The following is a 24,544-nucleotide window of genomic DNA, read 5'->3' on the forward strand; positions in this document are numbered from 1 at the left end:
CTGGGCTTTGCAAGCTTGAGAGGCCCAGCTATTTAGTTTTTAAATTTGTGTTGTTGGCTGGTTTATTGGAGTAAAATATGCTACCACCTATTGGACTCTGTTTCATTTCCCTTATTCTAGAATCTTCAGAATATTTTAGATATGGTGATGCATTTCAATAGGTCTTAAAAGAAGGCCCTGGTTTTCTAAACAAGTCTGAGGAGGGCAGTGGCTGGTGTCAAAGATCCAGTTTAGTCTGTAGCCACCAGAAAGTTACTTCTATAGGGTGACAGTTTTATAGTCCTTCCCAAGCCCCCCAAGTATCACATTCTGTAACTCAGAAACAACTGGAATATGAACATAGCTAACGGTGTTAATAAAATTCTTTATAACTTACAAAAATACAACTTTTACTAAATGTTTTCATTGAAATGCTCTTATGCCAAAATCAGACTATAAATGAGGGTAACAAGCTCCTCATAGATTTGATTGGTTACAAATGAGATGATGTATATGAAATATTTGACATAGACGTTGCTGGCTCAGTAAATACAGTATTAGTTGATTTGAACATCAAAGAAAAATACTTGAATTATCATGTAGAGGATAATTTTTTTTTGGTAGTTGAGTATTTTTTAAATGATCTCCAGTGTTTATTTTTGTTTAGAATTTCTTTTCTAATGTTAGAGAGTATGGACTGTATTTTGAACCAAAAAATTGGAATATTGTGTGGGAGACATCCTGGAAATGACTTCCGAAAGCTGTCTGAGTTATTTACATAAGGAGTGCACGCTGTACAAGCTGGGCTGGTGGAGAAGGGACCTGTATACCGTTTGCCACTTTCCCTGTCTGTCTTGGAAGACAGACAAGACAATACCTAATTATATTTCCATTTGTTTAGACAGGGAAAGTGGAAAACGGTGTACAGATCATAATGTTGGAAACTCAGCAAGCTAGATCCCCAGGGAAATAAAAATGAAAAGGCGCCTCAAACCATAATGACAAACAAGAGTCACTGGAATGGAGCTTGGACCTTCAGGAGAGGGTCTGTCTCCATCATCGTTGTGTTAGAGCCTTCGTAGGAGGGGCACATCCAGCGGCCAGCCCGTGGAACGGCCTTGTTAAACTGTAGACTTGAACTTTGGGGGGCTGGTTTGGGTGAATAAAAACTTAGCTCAGCATGAGAGTGTATAGTATGAGGCGGTGTCTGCATTGCCCTGTCTTAATTCCTGGGAGTGAATTTCTGTCAAAAAGTCAGTTGGTTGCTGCAAGTTGAGATTGGGTGAGGACCTCATAGGCACAGTTTAGGGTTTGAATGAAGGTATGTTTGCATTAAATGAATGAGAATTTTTTTTTTTTTTTTAAATTTACACACACACACAGTATAACAAACAAATGAAAGGGAAGGATGTAAGTTAAAACCCCCATTCCCCAACCCATGAGGTAACTGTTTAACAGTGTGGTTTGTTCTTTAGAGCCTTTCTCTGTATGTCATGAGGATTTAATTTTGAATGTGTTTTTAAATTGGAGTTTGTGAATTTAGATGATTTTTTTGACTATTTCGAAATGACTGGATTAAATTAAATGGAAACTGGGTGGAATGAGAATTATGTTCTGTTTGACAAAGAGTTAATACCTAGTCTCTGCTCAGTGGTAGAGTCAGGAAGGAGGGCCGGCCTGAATAACCTAGGGAAGGTTGAGGGTGGGAGGAGGGGCTGGGAAAGAGATAAAAAAGAAATGTAGGAGCGAATGGGGGGACCAGATTTGAATCCTGGCTCTGACGTTTAGTGACTTCAATATTGTAATAAAATTACCAACCTTCCGTATTGTCCCTATATGTAAAAGGAGCTTAATAATATTTCATAAGTCTTGTAAAAATTAACTAAAATAACATAAAGCATCTAGCTCAGTGCTTGGCATAGAGGTGTTTCCCTTTCTTCAGTTCTTTCCCTCCAAATAGGGAATTTCCATTTGAAAATTAACTTGTAAAAATTATTTTCCTAGTACGTCGTCCACAGTCAGGTACCTTGCTTTGTTATAAGGGACTGTTTTATAAATTGGATCAGGGAAAATTATTGATTATATGGAAATATTTCTCCTTTGGATCAAGTTAGCTTGAGTATTTCTTAATCGTATAGATTTGAAAATAGATTTGTTACATATCATTTATTGAGCTTGAGCCATGCGGGAGTTTTATCTGCTTTTACATTGAGGAAGGGATTCTGTTTGGTTCTCCACTGTCTTTGCAGGCTTATGCCCTACATTGCACTACCCTAGTGTAATGGTGTTGTGGCACTTTTGCAGTCTAGTAATTTGTAGTTATATTAAGCAAAAACCTGTCTCATTTTAAATATTAGGTTCTGTGTGTCGGTCACTGAAATTAATTTTGATTGGAAACCAAGGTTTGACCAAGCAAGGTAGGAATTTAGAAAAGCACATATAATTAGGGACATCCCAGTTCCTAATTATAAGGTTAACTCTCAATAAAAATGAGAATGCCACGTATTTTTTAGAAATGTGTGTGTGATGGGAGGAGGAGGAGAAGGAAGAGCAGTGTTTTAGGTTAGCATTCAGCAGACGGAGGCCACTTAGGTTTTCATTGATAAGACTCACTTGCTCTCCCCACCCACCTCCCTTTTTTACTTGGAGATTATACTAAATCAGTGGAGAAAAAAGTACTAATTCTGATAAGCAGAAGAAAAACTAAAATCATGGATAATCCCACTTTTCAGAGAAAACCATTATTAGCATTTTCACTTACTTTTGGAGTCTTTTTTCCTTCAGATATTCATGTTTAAAACAAAAATGGTATCATACAAGCCATGCTTTCTGTAAACGGCTTTATTCAGTCATCAGTGTATTGTGACTATCTTTTATACCAGTAATGCATTTCTACAACTTCTGGTTACCTTTTTTTCCTTCTAATTATAGAAATACTGTGTTTATCGGAAAAATTCTTAAGGAATACAGAAATACCTAACAGAAAATAAAAGTTTCCACATAAGCCACTTAATCGTGTACACAGTAGTACTTTTTAACGTCTGTTAAATATTCTGCTGTATGCCTGGGTTATCACAGTTACTAAACCCACAGTGTTTTCCACTTATGAATGAGTTAGAAAGTCTGTAGTATAAACTTCACTGCCTTGTACATCTCTGGACACACATCTGGGTACAGTTGCCCAGTTACCTCATGAGGATAAATTCCTACAAGTGTATATGCTGGTTAAGGAGTGTGTACATTTTAGTGTTTGTTTTTTGTGAAGTACTGCCAAATTTCATCTAAAAAATGATACTAGTTTATTCTCTGATCAGCATTGATTGGGGGAATGCCTGCTTTCTAATCTTGTTGTTTTTCCTTAACCAATTTTACCAGTAAGATAGATGAAAATGATATAATTTGAAGTTGTTTTTTATTATCATTAGGTAAGTTTAATTTTTTTTCTTCACAAGGTTTTGGCCATGTATATTCCTTTGTGAATTACTTGTTGCACATTTAAAACATGGAGTGTGCGTCTTTTTCTGTAAATTAAGCATGACTTTGCAGATGCCTTTGTCCCTTTTGAAACAAAATGGGTAATGTGTAAAGAACTCACTCAAGTGGAATACCTTGCTATTTGCAAAAGTCTGTACGGACCTGGGAGCCAGGAAGTTCTTGCGCGGCCTGTATTGTTAGCGCAGGCTGGTAGGTCGCCTCTTGATGCCTCTTTCCAGCTGCCTTCTTTCACCGTGTGTGGGTTTCCGGCATGATCTCTCTTTGTCCCTTGCTGTCTGGAGCTGTGTGGGTGTGTGGCTGGGGAGTGAGTGGGGTTCTGCCATCCATTGTGACACAGCGAAACAAGACTTTATCCCTAACTTATTAGTAAAACCTAACTAACATGGACTGACAACGTTACAGGATCAAGTACCCCATTTTCCTTCATCATGCTGGCAAACATGACAAAAATATCTCTTAAACATTTTAAAAGTGAAGCAGCTTATATTGTTTTGGTGTGCAGAGTTTAACTCTACATTTTGCATTGTTCTGTCTCCATAACATACCATTTGGGGGCTGCTCTTGCTCTTTGTTTTAAAGGGAGGAGTGTGTGTGTGTGTGTGAGAAAGAGAGAGAGAGAGAGAGCGAGCGAGCACTGAGGGTGAGTGTGACAGTGAGTTTGAAAAGGACTTGGGTGTAACATGGATAACCTCTCTTTAGAATGGTGAAGATAGGTGTTTTAGTAAACAACCAATTTTTGAATAAACTCACTGGGGGTACTTACAGGATAGCGAAAACATTCTCCTTAGCCCTTACAGTGATTAAATACGGACTGCAGAGCACCTTCTAGCGTGGTTCCTGTCACACAGCAGGTGCTCGTCAACTGACAGTTACACATTTGTGTGTAATGATATCCTGTCATTCATCCCCTAGTGGTTTAGTGAGAGGCTGCTCTAGCCCGGCACCGGCCGAGGTATTGGAGTGCTGCAGTGAACGGCAAGGCTAAGACGTCTCCTCCTGGAGCTCATACTCTGCTGGGGAGACAGTCACGGAGTGAAATAAATGAGGAGTCGATCTCATACTGTAAAAGAATGCAGTCGCTGTGAAGAAAAAGAAATTGGGTTTGGGGGTGGCGGGGGCTGCCGATGGAGAGAGGAGAGGAAGATTTGTGGTTTTCCAGTAGGATGATCCGGGAAGGGGCTGGAAGTAGAGGCCCAGCAGGTCTGGGTTTAAGCTCGTCTTTGCTACTAGTTAAGTGGGCGGCGTAGAGAAAATTATTTAACTTTTGATCCTCAATTTCCACATGTTAAAATAAGATATTAATGAATCTGCTGCATGGGGTTAAGTGAGATAATGTGGAAAGCACATAGCATTATGCCTGGCATCTAACTCCCAACAGAAGGAAGTATGGTGGGCACTGCCCCCCGGCAATCAGGCTCTGAGACTCAGGCATGCCCACAGAGCAGAGTGGAGAGTGGGGGCTCTGTTCCAGGAGGGATAAGTGATGGGAGCCTTGGCTCTGTACGTGTAGGGAAGAAATGGAAGCATCGAGATTCTGCCCTTTCTTCCTACAGAGAAAGTAAAAGATTTGTTTCTTTTACTTTGTTTTTGACAGGTCTGTCACCGATTGATTCTGTGTTTCTATTTACGTGCCTAATCAAGTGTTTTACAGTCTAGTTGCAGGGAAGTAAAATATGTATGTATGTATGTATGTATGGACAAGGATAAAGTTAAAAATAGTTGCTATTAGTTTGGTGCAAAAGTAATTGCGGTTTCACAGGTTAAAAATCGCAAAAGCCACAATTACTTTTCCACCAACCTAATAGATTTTCTTTAAAGTGAAGAAGTGGTAAGTGCTGGAAGCATCTGGGAGGAGGAGCTGACTGAGATTGGCTGGTCAGGGAAAGCTTCTTGCAGAGGACATTTGATCTGACTGCTGAAAAAGGGGCCGGGTGTTTGATCTTTCTTTTGGGAGGACACTGGTATTTCCCAGAGTATGTCCCATAGCACCTCAGTCCTGACAGATGCTCTGGGTAGAGGGGTTAAAGGGTGACCTGAGTTCGCAGAAGCATCATACCTTTCATCCACTTGGAGGTTCACACTGCATGTTTGCTCCTGAAGTTGTGTCAGCCCTGCAGTGAAGGCACCTGCTGAGCTGTGTCACCTCGCAGGACTGGGCCCCGCACTCGACCTGCACAACCAGCCCGCAAGTTCAGGGTGTTGGGTGCTGCCAGCTCCCTGTTCCAGCTCTATCTTTAGGGAATGGAGTTGTCATTTGTCCTTGGGTCCATATTTGCGAATCATTTAGAGATCATGAAGCATATTTATTATAGCTCTTCAAGTTTAGGAGAAAAAAATTACTCAAGCTCAGACAGAAAAATAAGGAGGATTACCCAGTTTTGAATCTCCGTTTTTATCCAATTTATTTTTCTTTGCTGCTTATTTATTTGGTTTCTGTGACATGCTTTATAGAGTACTTGCATATAATGACAAAGACTTTGTAAAAGTTGAAAATGGCAACATTTGAAAGCTACTCCTGTTTAACCCCGGTGTTCTTTTCCCCCTCCCAAGGTATATTACCCAAATTTGGGTTGGATGTGCATTGATGCCACCGATCCAGAGAAGGGGAACTGGCTGCGATACGTAAACTGGGCTTGCTCCGGAGAAGAGCAGAATTTATTTCCACTGGAAATCAACAGGGCCATTTACTATAAAACTTTAAAGGTAAGAGTGTTAGAATCAGTCTGCCGTTAGTTACTTTGTATGCGTTTTGCAAATACTGTCCCTGGTCGTGGCTGACAATAACAACTCTGCAGACCTTGAAAGGATTGTATTGGAAAGTGGTTCATCAACACATCGAAAGGTCTGTGTTTTAAATATACAGTTGCCGTGCTTCGTGTGTGTAAGGGCACTGAAGCATGGAGATCGTGTTAAGTAATTACATGCTGCATCTTTGTAGGTCCTGATAAGTGTGTGGCAGCGACTTCCCTCCTCCTGAGACACTAATGCATTGGGACCTGTATGTCGGGCAGATTTATGCAACTGTGAGAAACTGTCAATACCAGTGGTTCTGTGTTAACTGAAAACACATTCTTAGTCTTCAGTGTAATGTAGCCTTGAATTAACTTTTCTTTTCCCTAACTTTTATTCAGAATGGGAATTCAACAGAACATTTTCTTCCTGCTGTCAGATTTTTATTTAGAGACATTCATGGTTGAGATGAAAAGAAGAGGAAAGTCATGTTTTTAAGGTTTGTACTGAAGTCAGAGGTCACTGAGTACATTCAGGGAAGTTAGTATTAGGATACGTTGAGTGTGGCTGCATTTCTGCAACGAGCAAGCCCCTGTCCGTCTCCCGTGTTGTCATGTTCTCTCAGAAGGCAAACCTGCATTCAGTGCATGGAAATGTTCTCAAACGCAGAGTCTTGAGGCTCTAAAGATAGATGATTGTTGCTTTGTGGAATAGATGTATTTCCTAAAATTGCTGTAAGGCACATTTCTCTTTACTCACTTCTATTAAAAATGTCATAGATTAGGGGACAGTCCATGAAAGAAAATGATCTCCATGGAGTTGAAAACTCTAGATGAACAAGCATTTAAGATGATAGTCAGCTTTGCACATGCTGGGTTTTGCTTGTGTGACAGCGCGAAGACTTCTGGGAGTGTAGTTAGCAATTAGCTGCTTCATTTTCTTTTGCTGTTCTTTTCCTGTCATCTGTAGCCAATTGGACTTCCTCTGCTGCATATACACCCACTTTCTCATTTAAAACTTGTACAACCTTCTCTCCATTTTCTTTCTGCTATATTGTAAAAGCATGATTTTCTAGTAGGTAGGATTATGCAATTTTGTTACACTGAAATTTGAAATTAGATTCAAAATTTGATTCAGGAATTCATTCTGTTTCTCAAATTTATTTAAAGTAATTGTGGCATTGGGTTGAATCTGTGAGACAGAATCCTGGTGGAGATGAAATGCCAGCCAGGGGATGAATCTGAGACAATCAAGGGAGGTATAGATGAGGTTCCAAGGGAGAGCAAGCCCAGGGAGACGTCAGGACACCTCGGAGTGCCTTCGTGAGGCTGTGTTTATCTCTGATAGCAAATCGGAGAAACATTGAGAAGCAAGATCCGTAGTGTTTTGGAGAGTGAACTCTGAAGCCAGAGTTCAGATTAGATTCTGGCGGTTTGTGTGACCCAAGGCAAGTCATGGTGACTTGACTAGCAAGTCACCTTTCTGTGCCTCAATTCCCTTATTTGGAAGATAGAGCTAATTGCAGTATTGCTGTCATAGGTTCAGGGTGATTTCGTAGGTGATTACGGGCAAAGCTCTAGCACCTAGTAAGTGCTACATGAATGACAGCCTCTGTTTCGGGGTGAGGCGGGATGGTGTCATGGTTAGGAGTGGGGCCTAGCAGATTGCCTTGTGAGTAGATTTTGGCTTCCAGTTGTGTGACCATGACAAGTTACTTCAACTCTCTGTGTCTTAGTTTTCTCATCTGTAGAAATGGAGGTAATAATAAAATTAATACGTAAAGTTGTTGTGAAGATTAAACAAGATAATATGTGTAAGGTTCTGTGAAGTGTTGCTAGTCTAAGCCAAATACTCAAAAGTGTTAACTAGCTACACTGCTGCTAGTATTGTTACCTACCTTCATCTGCAGCAGCATATTTCTGGTCTTTGTAGATCTGCCCCAACTCTGACCTTTGGTGTCTGCTCAGGTATGCACAAGACCTTTCCAATTTCTTATTAGTGGTTATCTAAGTATGAATGAAGCTTTCTGTGGGTTAGATTTTGTAAACAAGTTACGTGTGATGGTCTGCGCTCTATATCACTTTCTCAACTATCACTCGAATAATTGGAAAATCCAAGCTCTGTTTTTGTTTGTAATATGATTAAAAACTATTTTAAATTCCCAGAAGTTAACTGTTAGCCTGCTGTCCATTCATTCTTCTATTCATTCGTTTGACAAATATTTATTGTCTAGTATGTACCAGGTGTTCTTCTGTAGCAGCGAACAGAACAGATGAGGTCTGTGGTTTCATGGAACTTCCGATTTATGGGTGAGGAGGCAGATAATAAGCAAGTGAATAAGTAAACAAAATAACTTCAGATCATGATACGCGCCTTGAAGCCACTAAAATGTGATAGAGACTAGGTAGGGGGAGGGCAGCTTCAGCTGTAGTGAGTAAGGGGAGACAGACATGACCTCCCCGCCTGGCATGGGAAGAAGCCAGCCACACAGAGTTCTCTGTGGTAAGAGCAGACTAGGAGAGGGACCCTGGTAGCAGAAAAGGCCTGGAAGTAAGAATAAGCTAGATATTGGGGTTTTTCCCCCCAAAGGAATAGCCAAGGCCCATGTGCCTGGAATGAGAGGCATGGTTAGATGAGGCTGGTGAGGTGGGCAGGGGCCAGGTCACGGGGGCCTTAGTGGCTTGAGGGGAGAAGTTCGAGATTTTCATCTTCAGTTCACCCAGGAGTTCAGACGACCCGGGAGTTGAGGTTGTCTGACCTGTGACTGGAAAGATGGTGTTGCGGAATAGACTGTCGGTGGGAAAGCGCGGGGGTGCTTTGTGTGTTCCCGTTATTCTGGAGTATTTCTCTTATTTTGACCTCGTGTTAGGAATATTTATTGGAAGCCCTGACTCTTCCTAATTTGTCTGGTAAAATTTCAAGTTTATATAGTATTTACTGAGATTTAGATAAGAGAGTATGCTTGGTTCCGTAAGCCTGTCAGAACCTACAGGAAAGTTAGGAAGAGTTTAAAGTCTCTTAATTGTTGTTTTTTGTTGTTCAACATCAAAATACAATATATAAAAAAAGAGGTTTGGATTTCTGGCCGTATTTTTTTTAATGTGGGTTTATATTTCCTGTGTTTAAGAACATAAATTTTATTTTATTCTGAAATTTGACTTATAAAATCTTAAATGTGCTATTTTCCTCTTCATAAAGGTCTGTTATTTGTATATCTGTTTTAATAGAAGTTGGGAATTATATAGTCGATAATACAATAGTCACCTCAGCTGCTAATGATTTTGAAGGTTATTCCCCAGCTAACATATCACGTTGCTTTTAATATAGCTACCCACCAGCTCATTAGCCATTAAGAGATTTTGTATTTGATTTGAGGTAAAAACAGATTCTGATGTGTTTTGTATTGTGTTTTGCGACAGCAAAAGAGAGAATGCCCCTCTGAGTAAAGAGTTTGTGCTGATACGTATTTAACTTCACTCAGTTGCTGGTACTGTTGGTACTCCTCAGAGATTGCAGTGGCGTGACCATGGAAGCTTAAGCGCTGAGTCTGGGAGGTATCACGAAAATGCCCAGTGGGTCCCTTTAGCCGATGTTCTGCTTATGTTCTTTGGGTTAGGAATAAATTGAGAATATATTTTCCTCACTCTTTTCCATGTTCTTTTTCACTTTAGTTTTATTTAAGTCTTTACATATTTCTGCAAACCCTAATCATTTCAAATATTATGATACCATCATTTCATGAATAAGAGACAACAAAAAAATGGAGAAGCAAATTATACATTTGGAACTATAGATTGTTCATTTAAATAAAAAAGCCTATTCCTTCAACAGAAACAGATTAGCTCATCAGAGTACCAGAAGGCATTTGTAATGGCTACTTTAATTCATAAAAATCTTATATATTGACTTGTAAAATCTTATATATTTCAACTCATTAAAATCTTGTATGTATTAAGTTTTTTTTGATTTAGGTTTAACTGACTCAAGAAGGGCAGTTATAATACATAGTTTGATAAAGATGAGAAGACGGCAGGTTCAGCCAATGTTGGGGGAGCAAAGAGTGGCTTGTTCTTTTGTTTTAAAGAATTTAGAATATTTTAAAATTTGGACTATATAAACAGTGAGTTCTGCATAGAATTAAACAAAATAATATTTACTTGCAAGGGTATCATCTAGACTGGAAGGTATGTTGAAGCGAGGAACTATGTTGTTCCTAAACTGACATGTTAGGTGGGATTCCCCGCTTTCCTAAAAGAAGGCCATAACCACAGTGCATTGATCAAAATCGGGACACTAACTGGCAGTATTAGCTAATCTGCACGCCTTACTCAGATTTTATCAGTTCCAATCATGTCCTTATTTGAAAAGAAAATTCATTTGCATTCAGTTATAATGTCTGATCAGCCTCCTTAGTTTGAACACAACCTCAGCCTTTGCTTTCGTAACTTTTCAGTTTAGAGAGAACTGGTCATTTTGTAGAATGTCCCACAGATTGGGCTTCTCTTATGTTTCATCATGATTAAATTACATTTTCATGCATTTGGGGCAGAAATCTCTAGAAGTGATGCTTTGTTCTTTTCTGTGCATGGTGTTAGGAGACACATAATGTCTATTTGTCTTATAAAGATACCGTTTTCCCCTTTGCAATTAATACATGTTTCATGGGGAGATATTTTGAGACCTTGCAAGTATTCTGCTACTCCACAAACTTTCACCTACAAGTTTTCGGCATCCGTTAATGATTCTTTTCTGAATCACTTATTACTGTGATGACTGCAAACCAGTGATTTTCTAATTCTATTTTGTTTTCATTGATTAGTTGGGTTCTACTTTAAGGCAGAGCTTTCCTTCTTATGTGTTGACTTGTTCATTCATTCATTCTTTCGTTCCTTTATATCAGTACGGACTCACGGATTCTAATTTTATTCAGTGGGTTTTAGGTGGGATTTTACTTGTGTGGATAGGATACTCTTGGCACTTGTTGCGCAGATGAATCATTGTGAGAGAAACCGATAAGCCATTTCCTTCAGTTCTGTTTAGGAGGATAACCTTTCCCTCAGTTTTCCTTCAGGTTATTCTAGATGTGATCAGTATGATGGTGCTACATGCCCTCACGACTCACAGGGCTGTTACGAATGTTTTAGGAGCATATTACGTGTAGGTTTTGTTAGGCATTTCCTTCTAAATTTAAGTTGTCATGTAAACTCCATGTGCGGTGTCGAGGGGCAGGTGGTGGCAGTGCGTGGATAATACACTGCCAGGACACTTGTGTGCTCTTCTCTTTCAGCCTTCCCGTGGTAGAATTAGCAGTGACTTATAAGTGTGCGGCGCAGACAGTTCTTCCCTATCCTGCTTAACTTGCTCTTGGAATCTGAACCGTGCACTGGTCATTCGTTTTCAGCAGTTCTTTCCAAACCGCCTGGCTCTTTTTAATTGTACTTTAAATTTCTCATCAGCTGCATTTTGTGGGCAAAATGGTTCCGTGTTTTCCTTTTCCTTCTGCCTAGGTAGTCGTGGGGCTTTGAACACTAAGATTCGGCAGCTGTGAGTTGAAAGTAATCTCTCCTAGTGGCCATTCGGACCCCCAGGACAGGAGGCGGGAGGGAAGTGAGGTCCTCCCTCCAGCAGAGGGGCCCTTCCCGCAGCCGCCCAGCCCGCAGCCGCAGAGGGTTCAGGAGCCCTTCCTGCCGGGCTGGCCTCCGTCTCGCCGCCCCGCCCCCGCCCGCCAACAACCGCCGCGCTGATTGGCTTGGCTCCTGTCTCTTCTCTCCCCGCAGCCAATCGCACCGGGCGAGGAGCTCCTGGTCTGGTACAATGGGGAAGACAACCCCGAGATAGCAGCTGCGATTGAGGAAGAGCGAGCCAGCGCCCGGAGCAAGCGGAGCTCCCCGAAAAGCAGGAAAGGTAGGCGCCCGCCGATGCCCGCGCCCCCGCCACTCCGGATCCGCGCTGCGGCGGAGCCCGTGGCTCGCGGTGACCTTTTCCGGCCCGGCTGCCGGCCCGCGCTCCGGCCCCCCCGCCCCCTCCCCCGGGACGCTGCTGAATCACGGCGCCGGACGCCGCTCGGCTCTTGTCTAACTTGGGGCTGGGAATCCGGGCGTGGAAAAGTGCGCGGACCCCAGCGCCGCCCTCGGGCTGGTTGTCACTTCACTCGGCGGACATCAAAAATAGCTGGACTTGCGGGCGGGAGCAGCAGCCGGTCTCCCCCGAGCCGTGCACGCCCGGTATATTCTTAGCTTTTTGTGCTATTTGCCAGTGAACGCGTCATAAAATGTGTTCCGAGAGTGACATTTTCCGCTCTGGCAGATTCGGTGGCCTCCTGCCCACCCGGGACTGTGCGGGAAGCGCCGGACGCGCTGTGGCGGGTGAGCTCGCCTCCCCCGGAGGGCAGGGAACTGGCCGGGCCGGGCGGCGTCACTCCACGCGGGATCGGGCCCTGCCACTCGGTGCCCCGGGGCGCCGGGCCCTGCTGCTGCGCGGGTCTCCGGGACGGGCCCCGCCGCTCTTCACCCCGCCCCACTCCACGCGGGGCCAGGCCGCGCCGCGCAGGATTGCAACACCCTTCAGGGGTGGTTTAAGGTCTTAGCACAGCAGATCTTCCCGAAATGAGGCCATTAACAAAATGGAAGTTGAAGGCTGTGTTGTTTTGTCACTTTTGACTCAACTCCAGTAGTTCTGTTTTATCACGTTTTCGAACCAAGGTAAAGAAAGCTAGTCAAACTTACAAAAGGGAGGGGATGATTTCCGGGTAGGAAAATAGTTTAATTGGATATATCGTGTTTCCAGCTGGCACTTTGACACGTTGTTGGGATTTTTTTAAATGAAGATTTTTTAATGTGAATTCGTGAATCTTCTATAGAGCCCAGTTTGAATATATGCCAAGGCACCGTGTGGCAGTTTCCTACTGATAATACAAAACTTGTTTTTTTGCCCGCCTTAGTCTTAACTAAATTTTTGTATCTATCTGGACTTACTAGTCTGCCCTTTACTCAGAACAGTGCAAAGTGATTTGTGGAAGTCATATTGTAAATAAAATCATGACATAAACTTGATTTTGGAAAAATGTAAAAGTAATATTTAAAAATGTAGGCAAGAAGTGTTCTGATTTTCCTATTACATATTCTTTTTATTTCACAGTGTAATGCAAATGCGGCTAACTCATCCAAGGGACAGTTTGTGGGCCTTTTATTAAATACATGTTCTCTGTTTGTTGAACGTGATTTTGTGGCTGTTTTAGGTCATTAAATACTTTGATCCTAAATCAGGTGATCAGGGTCTAAAAAATTCCCAGATGGTTTTGTTTTGTTTTGTTTTGTTTTTACTGTGTTAAGTGAGTATTGAGATTTTGTTGACATTAGGCTTAATGCATAATTGTTTGCAAACTCTTCACATAATTCAACTTTTTCCTTTATGTAGTGTTCATTTTATTTATAACTAATGTCACCAGCCTTTCCAGGTAAGTTGTGATTTGCAGGGGCTGGAGTTCGGGGAGAAGGGGAAGTCTTTACTCTGCGACTCAGCATAACTAACTCATTATTAATAATAATATATATAATAAAATATAATATTAAACATATTCATAGCTTAGTGGAAACTTTAAAGCTTTTCTGTTTGGCGTGCATGTTTAGAACATTTTATTACTTTTTGCTTTTTAATTTTAACCTTTTTTAAAAATCTGTTCATTTAATTGGATTTGGAGAAAAAAACTGAAAATAAACCTTTTATTTTACCAGTGATACATGAACTTACGTATCTTTATTTTTAAACCCAGATTGCTGGGTTTTTATGTCATTGAGTAGTTCATATTTCTTATTATCCTATTATTATTTTTATAACTACTCTGGGCAGCATAGAACCCACTGAATCTTAGGTTTTAATTAAAATACTTATAGAGACTAACTCTTGGAACTTACTCTGTTTCCAGCAACTTACTGGTAAAGAGTCCTGTTTGAACTTTATGACCTAAAGTTTGGAGAGTTTAAATAATGAGTCAAACCTTTTTGGTTTTTAAATTAAATACTCCATGAAAGCTAATTTATAGCTTGCAAAGACCTGAAATGAAGCACTGTTCATATTAACTCGGTTCTATTTAGGTCTTCTGTGTGACCTCAGACATGTAAATACCCTTTCAGGCAGTGATGTCAGGGAGTAAATCAACATAAATTTCATTCAGTAGCAATGTTAACTTAGTGTTTCTGAAGCCCAGATGTTGAGGACATGTAGCTGACAGGTAGATTGACAGCGGGCCTAACTATTTCAGTTACGAGGCCGGCAGAGAGAAACAAAGGGCTGAATTCTTCCTAGTTCTGGGCCCCGGCTCCTTTGCATGACAGCTGCTGAGCCTACAGCTGTGCGTTGCATGTGGTGCCTTTTAGAGTTCATCGGATGGCGGGTGGATTCTGGGCAGTGAAAAGCCCGATTCCTTCACATACAAAGTGGCCCCTTCTCTCCCCCTCTCTGTCTGTCTCTCATTTATTCAGCTAATGTTCCTTAAGCCCCTGCCATGTGCCAGGCACTCTGCTAGGTTATACAGCGCGATGGGGAGCGAAAAAGAAGCAGTAACTCTTCTCAGAGCGCCTGTGGTCTGGAGACAAACATTAAATCAGTAAGTTGTGATCCGCACCTAGATGGTTGGCATGGAACAGGCCCTCAATAAATATTCGTTGATTGGCAAACAAAGACGCACACAAACCTGTAGTGAAGGAACGGGAACACAGTGCTGTGAGAACACAGTTCATATTGTCTCTGATCAGGGAGCATGCAGTTTTGCCATGGGCCAAAGATGGGCACACATTGGGCGTTTTGAACTAGAATGTTGGATTCTCAGTTTTGCAGTTAGCCGAACTTCTTACATGTCTAGCAGCCCCTGTAATGAGGTTGAACATGAGAAGTTCGTGGATGGGACAGAGTAAACTTTTCAGGTAGAGAGGAAGGGAGGGTTTTCAGTGTGGTGGTTCAGGTTATTTTAATTCAAACCATAGAAAGATTATACTCTCAAAGTAGTAGGGTCGAATTTGGAAGTATTGACCATCTTCTACACCTTTGTCCCTTATTTGTCAGTGTGAGAAACGAGAGATTGATTTTGTTTGTTAGCTATAAAAATGACTGTGGGCAAATGTTCTTTTCAAACAGAGTAGCACAACGTGTTGTTGCCCTGCCGTCACGTTGGCTACATTAGATCTTTACCTGAGCTGCTTTCAGCCACAAGAAACAACAGTGGCTTTATACAAGTGGGCTTAGTGGGCTTAGTGGAAGGAATGAAAAACATGGAACCCCTGGTTTTTTTTTACCAGGTGACTGGGCAAGTCATGTCGCCTTTCTGGGGCACAGTTTCCAGCTTTAAAAGAGGGTGTCAAAACATGGGGAGATCCTTGTGCAGCCTGACCTCACAGGGTTGCTGTCAAGTGATAGAAAAAGGAACAGCTCTGTACTGTATGAGTCCGTGGTATGTACCTGTTAGTGCCGTTGACAGAGTGTGGCTGACAGCTGTGTACATGTTTCTTGCAGAGGAGCTACTAAGTTTGTGACTCATTTTGTCAGTCGTGTTTATAGAGCACCTGCCGAAGCTCAAAATCAGCAGTGGGTGTCCCCTGGCCCTTCCATGGCGGAGCCTCACTCTGGCCATTGGCCCTTGTTGTAGGCCTAGTTCTGACCCATTGCCATTCCTGTTCACAGCAGATTAGGAGGAGAGAAGAGTTATTTATAGCAGCAAGTAGTTTAATAGCTGAGAACTGGGGAGTAAAGAAGACAGAAAGTTTGTCAGAAAACCAGTAATGAACGATAAAGACCACCGTTCCTTAAGGTCACTTAGCAGGTTCAAATAATCCTTTATAAAAACTTTAAATGGTTCCTGAGAGTATCCACTAGTTTATAGTATTTGTCTAGGTGACTTTTAGTCACCACAGAGCAGTTAAATCATAAATCACCTTAAAGAGGCAATATTTCATCTGTCTCTACAATCAAAATCATTTCAATAAAAAACCTTGGTACTATGACGAGCATTCAATTTTTTTGACATTGTACCTGTTTGAAATTTCTCTCCAAAGGTGACAAAGCCTATAGAAATGTATAGGCTTTAGGGGGGTAAGAGATCCACACGCAAAATCTCTTGGTCTGAGGAGTTTTAAAAAATGAAGTGCTGAACTAAAGGCCTGTTGGCATTGAGAGAAGGAAAAGGGAACGGGGTGGGAATGGCTGGGGACTCTTACTTAGACTGGGTGGCAGGATGGGGTGTTTCAGAGCGCAGAGCGGCCTTGGGACTGTGAGCAGGTCAGAGCCGTGGTGGCCGTGGATGGTCCGTCCCCCCTGCCCCACCCAGTTACCTAACGTGTATCTGCTGTGTCTGCAGTTACACAGAGAACTCCAGCCACCCAAGTTCCTGCTTTCACGGAGCTGACATTCTAGAGAGCGAGGGGACCACCGGCCAACAAAATGAACAAGATAGGTCTTGTCATGAGAGAGAGAGAGAAGTATGGCTGACCATAGGTGGTAGCCAGGGGTGGCTTTTCGGCGGCTGTGACATGAATGACACAGGGATGGACCCCGTCAAGTTCTAGGGGCTGAGAGCTCCTGGAAGAGGGAGCATTTGGATGTTACTGTTAGCATTTGGGGAAATTTAATCCTGGGCTGGTGCATAGTGAGGGCCACCTAGAAACTCACAGGAGTGTTTTTGAATTATGAAACTCAGTTTTGCAAATGGACATAGGGGCCCCTTTTCCACCAGGCATTGAACTTAGCATCTTGACTGGTGGGGAAGACTAGAGAGATGACTAAAATATCCAGGGCGGAGCGTCTCCGTTTTATTGCAGCTCAGTGCAGGTCAGACTTCCTGGGTGTTTTAGTTTGTGTGTGTGGGGTCCAGGATAAGAAGGGGGTGGGCAGGAGCCCTTTGTGGTCACCAAGTGGAGCAGTGGGGAGGACCTGTGGGAAGTCGAGTGAGGAGGGGAAGAAGGTAAGAGCAACACGTGAGGTGGGGAAAGAAAGCCAGCGACGTAAGGTCACAGGACACTGCTAGACAACAGGTAGAAACAGATGCAGCGGACACAGTAATGAGCCCGGGGTGGTGCCGAGTGGTGCTGAGCTTAGCCTCTGCTCTGCTGTCCAGACCTCCATGGAGGAGGGGTCGGGTCACTCGTCCACGCTCACGGCCAATGAGCAGCAAAAGTCAGAACTCGAACCCAGGATTCCCATGCCGCCTTCTCTACAGAACACGCTGCTGTTTGTCCGCTTTTACTTGTGGGCAATCGAGTAGAAGTGACAAGACTGGTTCCACTTAAAGTTAAAATTAGAGGAGATATTGAATAAATGCAGAAAACAGGTGGGCTTCAGTGGAGTTTGATCTCCTCACCTACCATAGCAGCTGGCAGCTGTTTCGGGCTCCTTGGCCAAAGTGGAAGGGCGGAGGCCCAGCGGTGGTGCCTGAGGATGATGGCAGACGGGCCCTGAACCTTCTGGGTGTCCGGCGGGCAGGGCATACAGCAGTTGGAAGTGGCAGTGTTTCTGTGGAAATATGGCCCAGCATTAAATGCTCTGTGGCTTGCAAGCATCTCATGGTCGACCCAAGTGAGCATGTCCTCGTCCCCTAATGTAGCTCTCGCTGCCTTGTAGCTGAGGGATGTCTGCTGAGCCCTGGGTGTCCCCTCTCTGATGGCTGCCTGCCAAGTTATCACTTCTGCCTTTGGGGTGGTCCGTTTTTGAAAGCTCAGTACAGTTTTAATATGTGTCAACGGTAGGAATCAGAATTTTTTTTTGCTTCTAATTCTGCTACTGAATTGCTCCAAATTTAGGTAAATCAGCTGGTCATTATTTTTGTTTAGTGCCTTTGATTCTTATGTTATAACCTTGTTCACGGAAATGATGTGGATTTATTAAAAATTTTCAAAGCATTTTGCAAAATTTTCACTCATTTTAGTGGATGAATTTTTAAAAATCCCAATATGTGCCATGATTAATAACTGCTTCAAACATCATAATTGAGTGTATTTGGAAATACGCTTGTATGTTGTGCTCTGACTATACTTAGGTTGTTGTTCTGGTTCTCCTGCCCCTATGTAAATGGAAAGGTGAGACTTGCTTAACACAGAAAGGAGGGTTGGTTATGATTACGTTTTCTAAACAGTGAAAAAATCACAAGACCCTTATTGTAGTGGGTTCAGAATAGTTTAGTTCATTTTTAAAAATTCAGTTGCGATTTGAAAATAAAGAAACAATTTGCTGTGCTTTATTTAAATATGAATTCTAGGTTCTTTTTCTAAATTACAGATTTAATTACCATTTTTAAAACTTACTATTTCCTGAGCAGTTTGACATTCATGTTTATAGATGAACTATTATATGTGATCTTAAATGTTCATAGGTGCGTTACAGAGAGGAGAGCATAGTTTTATATTTGGAGTTGCCGCTAAAGAACTGAGGAACTGGGTAAACACTCCAAGAACACCATTTTGCAGGTTAAAATGAATAGACATTTCTTTCAGGTAAAGGTGTGGAGAGTGGAGAATTGCAGTGTCAGGTAGACTAGCGTCGTACGCTGTGTCTGTTCGTATTGTACGTCCTGCCGAGGACTGTTCCAAAGTTTGGTTTTATTAATGTTGGTTCTTGGTTGACATCGTTTAGGGAAACTGAATGACATGGCGAAGGAAGAGTTACTTGAAAACACCACTGTTGTTTCTCAAACTCAAGAAGATAAACATTGAAAGCAGCCATTTTTCTTTTTTACCACTCAGATTAAACGAGTGTCAGGCATTACAGGAGTACTTGGCTGAAATTGTTCATTATGATGTATTTTGATAGGGACATTTGACATTTATCTACACATCATGTCATTATGTTTGGAATTCTGCTTTATGTTGACAGTGACCGTGACAGCAGTTACGCGATTCCTTAGCACGTCTGGCCAGGGCCTAGCGTTGTGCCTGGTGTTCCATGTACAAATGGTCTGACTTGAAATGTTTTGGTTTACGACGCTGTGAAAGTGAGAACGCATTCAGTAGAAACTGGATAGGGCACGTTGTGGTGTTCGGTAGGTTAAGTGCATTCTGAACTGAGACATTTTCGATTTACAGTGGGTTTCCCAGGAGGTGACCCTATCGCAGGTCGAGGAGCATCTGTACAACATTGTTAACCCCACCAGTGGCCCCGCCAAGCAGTGACCATTGTCATCCTTTGTAGAGGAGGAAATATGCTCAGAGGGGTTCTGTGGTTCTGTGGTTTGCCCACGTTCACCCAGCTACTCAGTTACTTGGCTCCGCCTTGCCTAAATCCAGTTTTTATTCGTAATGTTCTCAGTAGGACAGTGTTTTACAAGGCTTTGCCAATTACCCAAGATAAGTTTTCACTACTTACTTTAATCCTAGATAATAAGGCAGTCTAGTGTGATTAAACGAAGTCTTGTATTGGAAAGCTAAGATGTGGTGAGAACTAATGCCTGCATTATTGCTTTGGGGGTTTATGGATTGAATAGATTTATTATTTTCCTTTGAGCGCCTCAAATAAACAATTTTTAAAAACACTTAACAGATGGGGGCAGCCGGTCAGCTGGTTAGAGCGGTCAGCTGGTTAGAGGGCAGTGCTCTTAACAACAGGGCGGCCACTTGTTAACAGCAAGGTTGCCAGTTCGATCCCCGCGTGGGCCACTGAGCTGCATGGGCCACCGAGCTGCGCCCTCCACAACTGGATTGAAACAACTGCTTGACTTGGAGCTGGTGGGTGGGAGTGGGTGGGAGGACACACACTTGAAAACCGAACACAACACTAACATTACATTTTACCCCTTGCTAGCTGTTGTCTAAGTGTTCTTTTAACAACATGTTTGTCAGGTTGGGCTTTTTGGGCGTTGTCGTAAGTTTTATATTATTTTTGAAATCTACGGTGCTGATGGCAGGGGTTGAGTCCCAGATAACAGAGCTCCCTCGTTTGGTGTTTCTGGTGATGGCAAGAACCAGTGATGGTCAGCTTCCTCTTCTGCACAGTGTTGGGCTATTGAGAATGACTGGCCAAATGTTGAGAATGTCTGAAATAAATAGAATTTTTTAAGTTTTCATTGAACTGAGAATTATGGATCATGAACATATTTTAATTAACATACAGTCTAAAAATTAACTCTAGAAATTGTAAGTACAATTCTGATTTGTTTGTGGATATAATTGGGTGAAATCATGCTTGTTGTTAGTTTCTTTCATTGTCTTATGACGTGACACTAATAAAAGATAGGGGCTTTTGTTTTGTTTCGTTTTATTTTGTTTTGTCAAATGCTCACTGGGGGGTGAATAGCTTTTTATTTTTTCCTTTTTCCTTTACGAGGAAATCATTTGAACTGTTTGAAGTAGTCAGTACTTCTTAAGAGGTTTTGTTTGCTGATAAAGCTGTTCCTATTCTAGCTGCTTGACTCATTCCCGAGAAAAAGCGTGAAAGGAAGCAAGAAGGAGAAGAAGCTGCCCCAACCTGCCCCGTGTGCTCTTGAATCTTCTAATGAGGGGCCGGGGTGGATTTCTTCATTGCATTGATCTCACAGTAAAGTCCTCAGAATATGTGTGTGTAACATTTTTAGAACTTCTTGAATTTTTAACAAAATGTGAAAGTTTCTACCTGAAACTTTTACTGAGAGTTCTTTATTCAGTTGTTCCTTTAAGATTTAGTAAGTCCCTGTCAGCCCTCCCCCCCATGCCTCAAACACACGTCTAGTCAAAACCGCTGTGTAGTAATGTTTTCATTTTTCAAATTTCTTGGGCATTTTGCTTTCTGTTCTACCCTTTTCTCTAAAACTTAGGAAGCAGTAACGTTTAAAAGGTTAAAACTTGGTGCATGTATTAAGGAAAAAAAGTCCTGAGGGATTAAGGGTAAGAGACTAGAAAATTTTCAGCGTTTAGAAACATTGTAGACATTTACTCTTCTCATTTTTGTGTTTATGATCCTGAAATTTAAAAATATTTTTGATGGAAGTGTTAATCTGGTAAATGTTGTATAGTTATTTTAAAAGTACTGTATTAATATATTTTTAATACACAAAGAATATTTGAATGATTTCAGAAGCAAGAGATGTGGTCTAATGATAAATATTGTATGTGTGTGGTGTATAAAAATACTAATTTCTAAAATAAGATTATGATATCTAAAATCCTTGCTAATTTGATACTTTCAAAACTTTCACTTTTATGTTTTTATTGGTTTAATCAGTGTCTGAATGACCAAAACCTAATTTCACTCTTAATGAATTAGCTGTGTGTTGCCAGTTATGTATAGTCGCAGAGGATTGTCTTTGCTTTGGTTAAAAAGAAAAGCAGTCAATACAACAGGTTAAAATCCTCCCCTCCTTTATTTCTGTTAAAGCTGTAGTGATAAAGTCGTTTTTCTTGTACTTAGAATCCTAAATCTTGATGCAGTCTTTTGTAGGTTTCCTAAGACATCACATGCCACAAAAATGAAGGCAAACTGGTTTGTTCACCCGTGTTTAGAACCCCTAAACCAAATTATGTGCGGTGTCTGAGGTTGCAGTGCAGTTTAGACCGGGCAGCAGCTGAGTGCCAGGCCTTTTGTTCTTTGGCTTCTTCCGTTCAGTTGTCATTCTCTTGCCAATTTGAGGGGTAGACTATGCCTTTCTGGTCCTGTTGGCTGTATTTTTTGTTTTTAACATCTGACATTGTCAGAAGCTGTTTTTCCATGGGATAAAGAGACTGCTGGTTTTATGCAGAATGTCTGAGGTCCCTGTGAGGACCCAGGGCTCCCCTGCCCTCCCCATTTTCAGTGGTGGCACATTCGCTGTGAGCGTGGTATTTGGCACCAGTGGGGACCTGAGTTCTGTGCGTCTCCACGAGGTTCAGGCTGCAGGCAGCACGTGCCGCTGGTTAGCTGCAGTTTTCATTTCTTCCACATGGAACAATCTTCTCTGTTTACACATTAGAGATTGTAATTTGGTGGGATTTACACTGGAGTTGAAATTGCAGTTTCCCTCTCACTGGCATCCAAAACAAATAATGAAAAGGAATAACTATCAACAGTCTCACTCTTGGTTGGAATTTTGAACAGGGACTTAAAATTCCAAATATGCTTGTTTTCGATTTTATTAGCTGCTAAATGTATCATCACAGGAAATACCTTTTCCTTGCTAGGTGTGATCATAGGAATATTTCATAACATCAAATGTGAGTGTTAAGCTGAATAAATATCTATTTGCAGTTTTGATTCCTTCAAAATGATAAATTCAGGCTAGAAGATAAATCACTGTCTGTATGCCAAGGTAAATTCAATTCATGGTTGCTGTAGAGTGTAGAAAATAGAATCAAGAAAAGGTGATGCTTAGTTAGTTCTGACCCTCCTCAGTTTTAGAGAGAGAGGGCTTCTAAATCTCATGGACAGTTATCAAAAAGCATGTGGAATTGGTAAACTTGGTTTTCACAGTGAACGATTGCTGTAACCTCCCCTCACCCCAACTCCAACTTCAATTTCTATGCTAAAGCGCATGAAAAACAACTACCCAAAGTTTTTACTAATGGGGTGGAAGGATACTGCTCGGGCTTCCCTATTGTTTCTGTATTAAATAAACTTGATCAGTACTTTGCAGAGGGATAACTTGTTTAAAATGAGCCTGAAATGTGTGTGTATGTTGGGTGGAGAAGAGAAAACTGCTGCCCCAGCTCTGCCTTTGGTGCCGGGAGCTGTCCCCTATGTGGGCTTGATTGTAACATGCTGCACATACCCTGGGGATTACGAGGCCAGCTTCAAATCCCAGTTCCACCAGTTAGTAGCAGTGTGACTTTGGACGGGTTACTGTCTGTGTTTTGATCAGTTTACCTGTCTGTAAAATGGGGACAAGACCTATCTTGCAGGGTTGCTGTGAGCCTTGAGCGAGAGCCTCATAGGAACATGTGTGGCACACCGACCTCGGTTCATTGCATTGTTATTGGCGGGCGCTGGCAGAATTAGCTCTGTGGCAACGCTGCCTGGCCTTTATCTTACCATGGCACTTTGGGATTTTAAAAAGAATGAACAGTTTCAATATCTAAATATCCTTTTAAAATTCATACATGAATGAAGTAGATTGCAAATTAGGTAAGAGGGAAGAGCTGCTTTGGATCTGCAACTGGCCACACGTCATGGGACTGGGTTATGCCTCCGGTGCTAGCCACCTGCTGCTTTTTTAAAAGCTGTCTTGTTTCACTAGTTACCCAAACTAGGACACCGGGGGCTGTATAGGTTGGTAGATTAGATAACTCTTGGAATTTGATTTGTTGCGTGGGCCTGCGCAGAAGTAGACATGTTTCTCTATTTGCTGGCTGCCCACATGGTTTACTGTTTTCTTCCTGCTCTTCTCTTACACTGATATGGTCCAGACCACTCATGGCTCTACTTTACTGCTTTATAATCACATTTTAGGCAGGTGACATTTTGGATGAATTTTGGATACATTTTCTTAGATGTTAAATTATCAGACAGCCTTGAAAGTAACTGTGTGGGAACAGTTTCAGTGCCATATGTGACAGGTAAGGAAATCTTGTCAGTTTACATTCTTCTGCATGTGAAATCAGGAGGAAATAAAAGTGAAAGAACCATTTTCTTAGAAGTTACTGATTAAGATGACGATGCCAGTTTTAAGGAAACAAATGTCCTGATTATCTGTGCAGCGTTTTTATTGAGCAGGCTGCGGATTCCGCGGTTTTTCAGGGATCACAGAGGAGTACGCCTGTCGTCGATACACGCATTACAGGAACTCACCATTCGACTCTAATAATGTAGGCGGTCCCTAAGCCCCTATATTTTGTGTTTAAGTCAATTTGTGACTTTCTGAGGATGGGAGCCTTAGGTGTTACGTGATTTTCAAAAGGGTCTTAAGGCTTCTTCCCCCAAAGATTAGGACCCATTGAAGTATGAACTAGTATGTTTAATTTTAAAAATTAAGCAGAGACAGCAGCAATAAAATCAGTGGGTTACAGACTTAAAAAATGAAATGTACTCACAACTTCTGCCGTTTGAGCCTTTATAATACATGCTGATGGGGACATTAGTGGGTGTTTGCCAGCATTCTGTCTTCTCTCAGTTAAACTTCTGTCCTCATTGGATTGTACATTTCCATAATGCTATCTGGGTAGGATCGTGTAAATTGGTGTAGAACAAATGAACAAAACAAACGGGTGAGTTCGGAATTGGTAGTGGGAGCAGCACGTCATTGTCCTCATAAGAAGGAACATAGGCTGACAGTTCAGACTTGTGGGCGTGGGGCGTCTGTAAGTGGTGTGGTAGGGTCCGCTGTGGCTGATCCGTACAGTGGGTTCATTTATTGAGTCTGTGTCAGGCGCTGTGCAAAGTCCTTTATCTACATCATCTCACTTGCTCCTCTGGACGACTG

The 24,544-nt window shown here is 41.9% G+C and overlaps 1 protein-coding gene across 5 annotated transcripts in view; it reads left to right on the forward strand.

The window, feature by feature from the left end:
• The window catches only part of PRDM2 (PR/SET domain 2), a 111,679-nt gene that overhangs the window by 36,796 nt on the left and 50,339 nt on the right, over nt 1-24,544 (forward strand). For all 5 annotated transcript variants that reach the window (XM_088790124.1, XM_088790125.1, XM_088790126.1 and 2 more), the window contains 2 exons: nt 6,025-6,177; nt 11,982-12,108. In XM_088790124.1, coding sequence (XP_088646250.1) covers nt 6,025-6,177; nt 11,982-12,108 — 280 coding nt within the window. The remainder of the gene's footprint in view (nt 1-6,024; nt 6,178-11,981; nt 12,109-24,544) is intronic.

Source organism: Rhinolophus sinicus, chromosome 14 (genome assembly GCF_057876585.1).
Source record: "Rhinolophus sinicus isolate RSI-liver-muscle chromosome 14, RSI-T2T, whole genome shotgun sequence".
NCBI lineage: Eukaryota > Metazoa > Chordata > Mammalia > Chiroptera > Rhinolophidae > Rhinolophus > Rhinolophus sinicus.